Source organism: Alosa sapidissima, chromosome 19 (assembly GCF_018492685.1).
Source record: "Alosa sapidissima isolate fAloSap1 chromosome 19, fAloSap1.pri, whole genome shotgun sequence".
Taxonomy (NCBI): Eukaryota; Metazoa; Chordata; class Actinopteri; order Clupeiformes; family Clupeidae; genus Alosa; species Alosa sapidissima.
The window spans coordinates 12,924,169-12,935,912 of NC_055975.1; the positions used below are offsets into that span (position 1 = coordinate 12,924,169).

The window sequence follows — 11,744 nt, forward strand, 5'->3', positions numbered from 1 at the left end:
GCAGCACTATAAGCTGTCTGTCCAGTCTGAGACAGAAAACTATCCATGAGCCTTTACTATTTTACAGCCTCCCTTTCATAGTGACCCTCCGTTTATGTACTCAGACGAGCGGTTTGCATCTGCCTCGCTCTCCCAGCTGTTTAGCCCAGCCGCAGGCAGGCAGGCTCTTTCCACAGGCGTATGAGACATCTGCATTCATTTCCTGGCACTGGAACAACTAACTCCCTCCATCTATAAAGAGCTCACAGCCCCTGCAGACTGCTGACCTGCTGGAAGGTCACTGACGGACACACTCCAGCGACCAGGTAGCTGCTTTGAAGAGCTGCTCTTCAGAAACACCTGCTTCGTCTGCCTTCAAGCACTTTTTTTGTACTTAGGTAACATGAAGGATGTTCAGCCTTGTGGTGTCTCTTATAACACTGCCTTTTCACGTGCGTATTAAATTCAGCCAAGTTAGTATCCACATTATTTTTATAACAGAAAATCAAATCATGTCGGTTTCCTACACTGATTTACCATAATGTTGAAATGAAGCTTTTCAGACAACATGCCAAGAATTGATTTCCTCAGAGGTCAGTAGATAAACCTAAGCAGATGATTCAATTACTGAATGGTAGACTGTAAGAGCTTATTTACATTCATGTTTACAATAGCCCACTCTGAGGCCACTGCTGTGATACCACTACGTCAAATGTCCAGGGACTGCGTGCCAGTAAATGCCCTCAATAGTGTTTACACTATCAGAAATAAATGCACTGTTAAATGATCTTTAGGGCTATTTCCATTCACATTGAATGTGTACAGTATATCAAGTCAGTCACCTACCCAAGGGTGAATGATGTGGCAATATTGGCATTAAGCAGAAAGGTTAAAGACAACCCACAAAACAAAACAATGACACTAAGCAATTGAATCTCATTATTCTAAAACGACAGCTCCCAAAGACAAACAAACCAACAAACCCACTGATTTGGGGTAACACTACAGGATATAGGCATTTTACTGAAAAGTGACTGTTGCTAACAATGGTAACAAGGGTAAGGAACGGCAAACGTTTAAAGTAAAAATAAATTCTCTTCCCATCAGTGAGATTGTATGTATGAGCAGAGAACATATTGACCTACCAGCAAGTAAGCCAGCTGCTGGGAATCAATTAGGATTATTTGTGCACACCACTGTAAGAATCACTGATCAAGCTGCATGTCAGAGAGGTTTTTTTAAAAGGCTGCAAACAAGACATAATACCTGAGATTAAAGGCCCTGAATAATTCAACAGGATCACAGTGTCACTGATGCTGCAAGGAGAGGATGGGCCTGTTACCTAAATAGTGATTTGCCATTCCATAAATATGTATTTCAGCATGACATAAAGAGTGGCATTATGAGAGATTTAACACAGGGATCTAAAAGCTCTGGAAGAGGTCCATCAGGGCCCAGCCCTTTGTTTTTTTCCTAAGTTCTGCCTGATATCTGGTGCTTACGTTCCGTTTAGGGGTGGGAAGGTCATGTGCCAGGGTGCTGTGTTCTCCACCTGACTCTGTAGATCAATATCTCACAGTCGTTAGCCGTGATTCAAAGAGAAACTCAAATTGGGTTCTTGGCACCAACTTATCACTGGTGCAGGACTCAAAACATTATTTAATTTGTATGTTAATGTATGAATTCTATTTGAATAATGTGGGAGAGATTGAGTGAGTTTGGCTTTCTAATGAAAGGGGAGAGTGAAAAGTAATTGGTCCGCAGCAAATGGAACTCATGGGGAATAGACAAACAAGTTGGTCATGGAGACGGAGGAGTGCATCAGTCATATAACACACATGCGTATCCATTTCAGGAGGGTGATAGTAGTGACAATAATTCACTCCTGTTTTCTGCCTCTCCATTTATCACAGAAAGGAGGTTGTGAAAGAGAGCTAATCGGCCCTAAAAGATGAACTGTCATGCTGTCAACTGATATATGCAGAACAAAAGGAAGTAGGTAAAAATAAAAATGTGCTTATTTGAGAGAACATAGATAAGTCGATGCATTGAGAACTGATTTGAGAAGAAATGTTTAAGGTAAAAATTACTGTTTGGGAAGACATGACTGAGTTATCTCCATGTGGTAATCCACTTTCAGTGATTACTGCTCTGGAAATTTAAAAGGTGCCTTCTTTGTAACCTGGACTCTTCTGTGTAAATGTTATATAAATCTCTGTAGCCTATACCACTTCCTATTTGCAAAGACTTGATATCATATTAGACTTGAGTCACACATTTAATTAAAGCTTGTGTGAGTTTGAATACTGGACAAGTCAAATATACAGATGGGGATCCAAATTCCTGGCTGTTTACTGTACGTTCTCAGTTGTGTAGCCAAGTGGGAAGAGTCACACTTCCGTGAAGCAGCAGAATCTCCTTCACTGCCTCTGCAAATACAGTGACACTGAAGAGCTGCTATTTTTAATCCCCTCAATCAACAGCAAAACCAAGGCCACAGCCATTGTTTCCACCATCTTGTCAAGTGGCCTCATCCATTCATATAACCCCTCTATGAAGATATGGCATAGTCTGCTCCATGCCTCCGAATTCCCTCCATCTCTGATCACCCCCAGATATTTCCTCGTTTTGCCAAGAGGCACTCTGACAACCTCTGCATTTACTTGACAGACGTCTGATCAAGAGTATCTTTTGAAACATCCAGAGTGCCTCACAAGATAGATAGATAGATAGATAGATAGATAGATAGATACTTTATTGATCCCCAAGGGGAAATTCAATCCCAGTTCAACGAATGTGGAGTGTTTTACACAGAGCGGGGACAATTAACAACAGCAACACGCACATTCAGCCATTGTCATGGACCTGTGTGCAGCTGAACTACAGAGCTAAAAAGTGCTGTCGTCACGTTGGCGTTTTTTTTTCCAGTTCTATAATTGGCATGCTTAAAATGAAAAGTTGAGATTTTCGTGTTTACTGAATTCTTGGTTTAAAGGATGCCCTTGACTCACCTGAGAAACTCATGCATACATTTATGAAATAAGACTTGCATGAATTAAACCATACTGCATTATGAATGCACCGTATATTTTGATATTTCAGATGCCTGAACAATTCAAAGCCAAGCCTGAATTCACTTTCAAATGTAAATCCTTATTTCTTTGTGTTACCGCTTTCATGCAGTTTGGTAATTGTCACAAAACAAGACATGAATATTCCAACGGTAATAGCTTAAGGAGAGACTTAAAGAGTCACACAGGTCTATTTCACATCTGTCATACTTTGGAAAATAGCAATCAGTACATTAATAAATGTGAACACATAAAACATCCACAAACATGGTAATGCAAGATAAGTATCACATGGTTTTGTTTTGAAGTGGGTATGCTATTGAGGTTATCACTGAGAGCCAATGCTGCCATCTAGTGGTCTCAAATTAACCTGCAATCCAAAGGGAGAACATTTTGGCCCACACCTACAACTTTCCATAGTGGAACCAAGAGTGGCAATCACATTTAAACTCAGGGATTCGCAGGATTTAAACTCACAAATTTATTTTGAAATAAGAATAACTTCATGTCTCTCTGACCAACTAAAGCCATCTATTATACATATGTGCCATATCAAATTAGCTTTCATTTATTCAACATAATAACAGTCGACAGGTGACAACATATCCAACTTGATTGAGCCTATTCACACCTGTTTAAGGAAGTCTTTAACATCATTTGTCCTGTTGTTTTGCCCATTATAGCTCCCTATCTACTGCAGTGGTCCCCTCTAGTTTTAAGCATGCAATTGTCCAACCTCTACTAAAGAAGCCCAGTCTTGATTACAGTGACCTGTAAAACTATAGGCCTATTTCCAATTTACCTTTTGTTTCAAAGATCCTGGAAAAAGTCTTCTCTCTCAGGTCACCTCTTATTTGAATGCTTTCAATATCCTAGATAAATTTCAGTCAGGTTTTAGAAAACTTCATAGCACTGAATCTGTTCTACTTAAGGTGCAAAATTATATTCTTTACTCAGTAGATAATGGGTCTTGTGCCCTCTTAGCACTTCTTGACCTTAGTGCCGCATTTGATACCATTGACCGTAGCATCCTTTTAAAACGTCTTGAGGTTGAAGTTGGTTTGCAAGGGGTGGTGTTGAAATGGTTCACATCATATCTGAATGATAGAACATTCTCTGTAAGATTAGGTAATAGCTCTTCGTCCATTGCTCCTATCAAATGTGGTGTCCCTCATGGTTCCATTTTAGGCCCTCTGCTATTCTCCCTATATATGCTGCCTCTTGGCTCCATCTTTAACAAACATATTCAGTATCACTGCTATGCTGATGACTCTCAATTTTACCTGCCATTAACAGCCGAAAGTTCCTGCACTTTGGAAAGCCTGTTTAACTGCCTTAATGACATAAAGAGTTGGAAAACAGAGATAATTATTGTTGGTCCACTCAGCTCTGTTCCTAAGATAAGAATGTACTTGGGCCACTGGCTGTAAATTGCCACAGTGAGGTCAGGAATCTAGGTGTTTTCCTAGATTCCTCTTTGAATTTCAATAAGCAAGTCAGTAGTGTAGTCAACTAAGACAAATAGCATTTTCTTTGGCCTATAATGTCCATTAATTTCTCCCCTTGTTTGTTTATTAGTTTATCTTATTTCTATTTCTTTTCAGCATTATATTAACTGGCATCTTTAACTTTACTGTACATCTTTCTTTGTTTTTATTACTGTATTTATTTTATTTCTGTGAGCACCTTGGGTCAATTACATTGCGTTTAAAGCAACACCAAAGAGTTTTTTGTACCTTAAAATAATGTTTCCAAAATCGTTTCAGTGGTTAATCAACTCGTAACAGGGTGAACGGCACTTCTGCATTCGCTTCGCGGCCCTCTATCGGCTATAAAGGCACTATGTAAGTTTGCCAGATCGGGTAGTGGATCTGTAGTTCGATGGAATGAGACATAAGAAACTACAAATTTGACTTGCATCTGATGTCGCAATACATCGTACTTTCATAAAATCATGCAGCATATTCTACCTTGTCTGACATCGTTATTTGCAAAGTCAGTGCTGGATAAACAAATAGCATGCGTGCGACAGAGGAAAAGTTCTTTGGTGTTGCTTTAAGTGTGCTATATAAATAAATGTGACTTGACTTGACTTGACTATTCAGTGAAACAGTGGTGTAGTCAAGTGAGCTGTAATGGATATACTGTGATGTAGTAGTTAGCTGTAGTGTGTATACTGTGATCAACCCCAAATGTTAATATGTATCCTTGCCTATTTTAAGTGGGTATACTGAGATGGTGATGCTTTTTAAGTGGGTATACAAAACTGCGTAGTCCTGCATATCACGTATACCACTGTAGTGAAAGTCCTTCTTCAGTGAGGTCTACCAGTTGTCCCACAGGTAATCCCTATGGAAGCCTACTTCTCTTTTGAGAGATTTGTTCAGTCTCCCCGGTCTCATTTACATGAAAATATCACTTTCCTGAAACATATTCACACTTTAGGACAATTCTGACCCTTTCCATTTGTGGAACTAACAGATGACCCTCACAAGGAAAACTTGTGAGATTTCTCAACCACTTGTGGTGGTTCAGGATACGGGATAACTGCATTCAGTCCATACATTATCGAAGCTGATTCTCACCCATGGTCTTCTGGCTTTCGTGCTCAGCTGGAAAAAAAGCAGATTTTAAGTCTTTGCTTCAATTTTTATCTCTGTGATTTTAACAGGCAGGTAACATGTACTGTAGCCTTATAAATGGCGAAAAACACATTAACAGCTAAAATATTCATTAGAACTTTTATACTATTATTTTAGGGTATTTAGTGTGAAATTGTGGTGCATTATTGTTTGTACAAGCTGTGCAGAAAACAGCCAAGACATTATAAACTAGCCCACCCTATCCCAGTTTTTTTCCACCACATTGTGTCTCTCTGACCAACTAAAGCCATCTATCAGAAATGTGTCCCAGATCAATTTCGCTTTCATTTATTCAGCATAATAACAGTCAACGGGTGACAACATCTCCAGTTTGATTGAGCTCAGTGTCCTTCTTCGGACAAGGAGTGTTGCAGGTCTACAACTCATAAGCGCATCAGTAGCCTAATGTTTATGGTGAGATGCATTTGTAGCCTATACCTGAGCTTCTCAATTACTATAAGACACCACAAGTGTGTGTGTGTGTGGGCGTTTAGTGCACCTTTAAGTGCACTGCCTTGTGTTTGATTTATATAGCTGAGAATGAGATCAAGAATGTTGCACTTCACTATAAGCTACACTGTTTTAACTCATCTACTTGAAGAAACATTTTGTTGGATTTAGACTATAAGCTAATTATTGCAATGTAATTAAATTGACTTGGCATATGTTGTCGTATTTTAAATGCTTACAAGATGTGTAATGGTAGGCTTCAGTAGCCAATATTATGCTGAATCTGCTAAATTGACGACATCTGCCAGAGGACAGCTTGTTGGCTATAAAATGCAGCACCAAGGTCACGTTCCCCACCTCGAGTATGCGGCCAACAAAGGAAGAACACTTGGCTTATGGCTTTAAGAGTGCCGTTTTGCAAGCTGAAAGTAATTTCTAATTGTCTGACTGCTACGAGTTGCGATTAGCCTAATTTGTGTACATAGTCGGTACGTAGCCTTTAAGATTACCTTATTGGTAAGAACACCTCCTTTTTTCCTCAAAGGGATATGGCGCTTCAATTAGATTTCAGGCTATATCGACGATCATTTACGCTAATAGCCTATTCGCTATTATAGAATCAGTCCGTAGGCTACTTATCTCTGTCTGGTTTGCGGTTTTGCAATGTTAATTTGATCTGCACCTGCCATCTTCAACGCGACTTTTCATCTTGAGGATATTTAGCACCAGGCTAAAGGATGGCAGTTCCACTCATCCCTATGAATACTGTCATTGGTTGCTTCTACTGTGTATGGGTGTGAAGCGAGACGTCTGTACCATTTCGATAACATAGGCTACTAAATTCACTAATTGTGCAGATAGCTTTGTAATATCCGTTACGTTGGTCAGTGGTAGGCTACAAGGGCGATACGCGGCGTTTATCTGAAGTGATCCACGCCTCATTATAGGCTACCACTTACAAGACCATGTCCCCTCCAGCATCGGCTGCGACTGCCAGTGAGAGCAGTACCACCACTGTTTTCGAGGATGAGACGGACACCCCCAGAGAGGAGGTATTAGGCCACTGTTATAATATAAAACGTATTCTTCAGAATTGAGGATAACGCATGTTCTGTGAAACCCGAGCATCTATTAGCTTATATTCAGAGGTGTGTGTGTGTGTGTGTGAGAGAGAGAGAATGTTTTACGATACAGACAGTAGAGGTAAAATATGTATGTGTATTTCGATTGCGTTGCATGAACACATCCTAACCAAATTAGTGGGGAACTCGGATACCGAGCATAGCTTACTGGACAGGCTGACAGAAAGAGCTCCTCGTGCGCAATGTGTCTAACATCCCAGTTGTTTATTACTACACCATACAGTGTTGCACGTGCACAAACCACATATGACCACACAGAGTCACCAAAGTATGGCGCTTGAAGAATGTGAATGGAGGAGTGATTTGAATCAGGTTGCTGTTGCCCACCCCATTCATTTTAGCTAAAGGCCTTCTAAGTTCTTAGTAGCAACTTTATCTTTAAAAGTTTGAATAAACATAATTATCCAGTTGAGCTGAAGAAGTCAGTGTAAGCACAGAATCATCATGGGGAGATTGGCGGGTGTGTGTGAGAAAATCTCTGAAATTAATTAGTTCCTTGAAGTAGCTGAAGAGAAGGTGCATAGGTCCAAAGGCTGTATTAATTTGCCTTATTCTAATAATCGGCCAAACACAATCCACCCCTTCCATTTATTACTTTCATTGCAACATGATAGAGCTTTCCCTTTTTGTTCCATGGTATAATTTAAACTGTTATGTTCTCTCTGCTCCAATATTTGGCCTTACAGCAGAGGCCTCTGAAGCAGTCGCTGACCAAGTCACTGTGCCGGGAGGTGTTCTGGAAATGCCTACTGCTCTCCATGCTCATGTACGGCTGCATGGGGGCGTTGGTGTGGTGCCACGTCACCAAGGTGACCCGCCTCACCTTCGACAGTGCCTTCAAAGGGAAGTCCATGATGTACCACGACAGCCCCTGCTCGGACGGGTACATCTACATCCCACTGGCCTTCTTGACTATGCTCTACGTGGTCTACCTGGTGGAGTGCTGGCACTGCCACGCCCGGAATGAAATGCAATACAAGGTGGACGTGGAGGGCGTGTACGAGCGGATTCAGCGCATGCAGCAGGCCAAGCCTTGCATCTGGTGGAAAGCCATCAGCTATCACTATGTACGTCGGACGCGGCAGGTAACACGTTACCGCAACGGGGACGCCTACACCACCACACAGGTGTACCACGAGCGGGTCAACACGCACGTGGCTGAGGCAGAGTTTGACTACGGTCACTGCGGCGTGAAGGACATCTCCAAGCAACTGGCCGGCTTGGAGAAGGCCGCCCTGACCAAGCTGCGCTTCACCAAATGCTTCAGCTTTGCCAATGTGGAGTCGGAGAACTCCTACCTGACCCAGCGGGCGCGCTTCTTCACTGACAACGAAGGGCTGGACGACTACATGGAGGCCCGCGAGGGGATGCATCTGAAGAACGTGGACTTCAGAGAGTTTGTCATCTCGTTCTCGGATCCGGACCACCATCCCTGGTACGTCTCCAACTACATCTTCTGGGCGACAGCTTTTCTGACTCTGTCCTGGCCGCTACGCGTTCTGACGGAGTACCGCACCGCCTATGCGCACTATCGGGTGGAGAAGTTGTTCGGCGCCGACTACCTGCCTGTCACGCCGTGCGAGGACCGGCCGTACTGCCGCCGCATACCGCGGGTCAACACCATCGACAGCACCGAACTGGAGTGGCACATCCGCTCCAACCAGCAGCTTGTGCCCAGCTACTCAGAGGCCGGGCTAATGGACCTGGCGCAGCGTTCGGGCGGCTTCGGTCGTCAGAACTGCGAGCGATGCCACCGCACCATCAGCAGTTCCTCTGTGTTCTCGCGGAGCGCGCTCAGCATCTGCAACGGTGGCAGCCCGCGGCTTCCGTTCAGCGGTAGCCGCTTCTCTCTGGGCCGCCTGTACGGCTCACGACGCAGCTGCCTGTGGCGCAGCGGCAGCCTGGACGAGCCCGAGAGCCCCAGCGAGAACACGCACTGCCTGGCGGGCCCGCGCCTGCCACCCAACGAGGAGGACCCTCCGCCCTACCAGGACGCGCTCTACTTCCCCGTGCTGATCGTGCACTGCAACGAGAGCTGCCCCAACCACCGCTCCTTCCACCGCAATGGTTCCTGTGTCGAGACGTCACTCTGAAAAGGATCGGAGAAACCAGCCAGTCGCAACCAGGGAAGGGGGAGGTGGAGCAGAATTTACACATATACAAAATACACACTTCACCTCAGCGTCATGGAGTTTTCATCTCAATCTCCTGTCACTCAGGAACCAAATAGCTCTGCGTTGGATGCTATGCAGTGGTTTCCCCAAGGCCACAGTGCGTGGGGACTGGATACACTGCTAAAAGAAGCCTGAAATATAACACTTGACTTTTGTGTGTGGAAAGTGTCTCTGTTTTGTACATAGCTCAGCAATTATGGCATTATTCTCACCGTCATAGCAATAATGTGAGTACAGCACAGCCACTGACTGTGTCTCAAACCGCCTACTTGCACATTTCAAATACTTAAGTTTAAGTATATATTGCAAATATTGAGACAATACTAGCAATCAAAATTTTGGCAAAATGTAAGTAAACGCTTAGAGCACACTAGCAGTGTACTGACGGAAGTATGCGGTTTGAGACACGGTCACTGTCATCACACAGAAGTAATAAGTAGAAACTGAGCTTTCAAAAGATCCTCGGTTCATAGACATGTTTCTTTGTCTAAACAATCACATTTATGGGCTGGACTGAAAATACTCCTGGGTGCACAGGACTCCAAGTTTTTACCTTGGGTCTTTATTTTAATGGACAGGTGGTAGTAGGCCTACCACAGAAATTTTGCACTTAAGTGTCCAATCTGAGCGACTGTCATATTTTATAAGACTTTGAGCAACTTTCCAAGATTTACTGCGATTTGTCATATTCCATGTAGACACTGGGAATGCTTGACGCTGTTATCAAAATGTACAGTTCCTGCGTCTTAGCAATGATATGCGGCATTCTTTATAATGCACCATTAAGTCAATCAACATTTGAAAGAAATGGACATACAAATATATATTCCCAATGTACATGTAACCAAATGAGTAAAAACAGTGTTTGGTTACAGTGGCATTGGGATGCCTGTGATAGCAAATATGTTCAGCAAATGTATTGTGTGTATTTTATAATGTGTTGTAAATTGGTAATACACTTGTACTAGCATACATGTGTTGTTCATCGTAAGTTACTATATGTGACCACCATATACCCTCTATATCTCTGAAGGTGAAAACATGCAACTGGCTATGCAACAATTAACCTCTGCTTATATCTATAATACAAGTGTACTGTACATATGGTTTTAGAAAAGAAATGTCAGACTGTTGTAAGTTTTGTAAATGGCAAAAGCTAAAAGTGTTGTGGTAACCCGAAAAGCATACGGATGTTTCATGACAATAGGCATTGTCAGAAGATGTGCTAAAATGCGCAAGCTGAATGTAGACCGAAAGGTATTTGTAATCTGACCAAATTGTGAAATATATGGAGGAACTGTGAATGATACGAAAAGTCCACATATGATTCATTGTGGGCAGCCCAAAGACGTTGACCATCATCATCTGCCTGCTCAGCCTCCAAGGTGGTTGTTGAAAATATGACCTTTTTATCATGTAAACCACTTTTATACTGCCTATACACAAGATCACAACTCAGCAAAAAAAGGTTTCACCACCATCACACTGTTGCCTTTATGTAGCACACACAGTGCAAATGTTGCAAAGCATACATATATATTGGTGCAGTATTGTGAATAATACAAGATGAGATCATAAAAAAGGGAAAGCAATTATTGCCATGATAATGTTCCATAATGGATTGTGTCATTTAACATAAAAAGAATAAAGCGATGTAAACTACTTAAAATAAGAGTACTTTGATTGAATATTGACTACTTGCACAGAGTGCATGTCCATTTAATGCATGTTGCCTTCATCAAAACAGTTCCAACAGATCCAACACGTCAAGGTGGAGAACTGCCATTAGCTGAATCTGACTTGCATTACTTATAGTCTTCAGTAAGGAACTTGTGATCTTCTTGAGATTCTACATGCAAACATCTAACCCTGGAAAACAATGTCTGCATTTCAGGGGCCCAAGTTCGGCGGCGATATAGGTAGTGGGAAAGCTACATCAAGGTGGGGACTCTGAAATGGTGAAGTGAAATTGAATAAACCAATCACACGCAACCAGTGTTAAATTCTGATCTATCTATCAATATTTCATTAATTAACTTCGGCCTGACTCTGCCCTCTTTATGAGTCTGACTTCGCTCTGCCACAGTGTGCATACATGGTTGGCAAAATTAGCTGTCAAACTCGCACCCCAGAAGCAGGCTACTGTATAATATCAGTCGTTCCAATGTGGTGTTGGACCAGTAGGTGGCAGCATCTACATGTGTACTAAGGAGGAGAGAGTAAGGAGAGTGTAAGGTAATGTCAAAGATGGTTGATTACGAAGATACTTCATGAGAGGCCATTTCC

General features: G+C 42.4%; 1 protein-coding gene across 1 annotated transcript; it reads left to right on the forward strand.

Moving 5' to 3' along the window:
* The first annotated feature begins 6,876 nt into the window (after positions 1-6,876).
* On the forward strand, positions 6,877-11,064 carry tmem151bb (transmembrane protein 151Bb). The gene is made up of 2 exons (XM_042072529.1): positions 6,877-7,194; positions 7,971-11,064. The coding sequence occupies exons 1-2, from the start codon at positions 7,108-7,110 to the stop codon at positions 9,375-9,377; spliced, it is 1,494 nt and encodes a 497-aa protein (XP_041928463.1). The 5' UTR covers positions 6,877-7,107; the 3' UTR covers positions 9,378-11,064.
* The last annotated feature ends 680 nt before the right edge of the window (positions 11,065-11,744 follow it).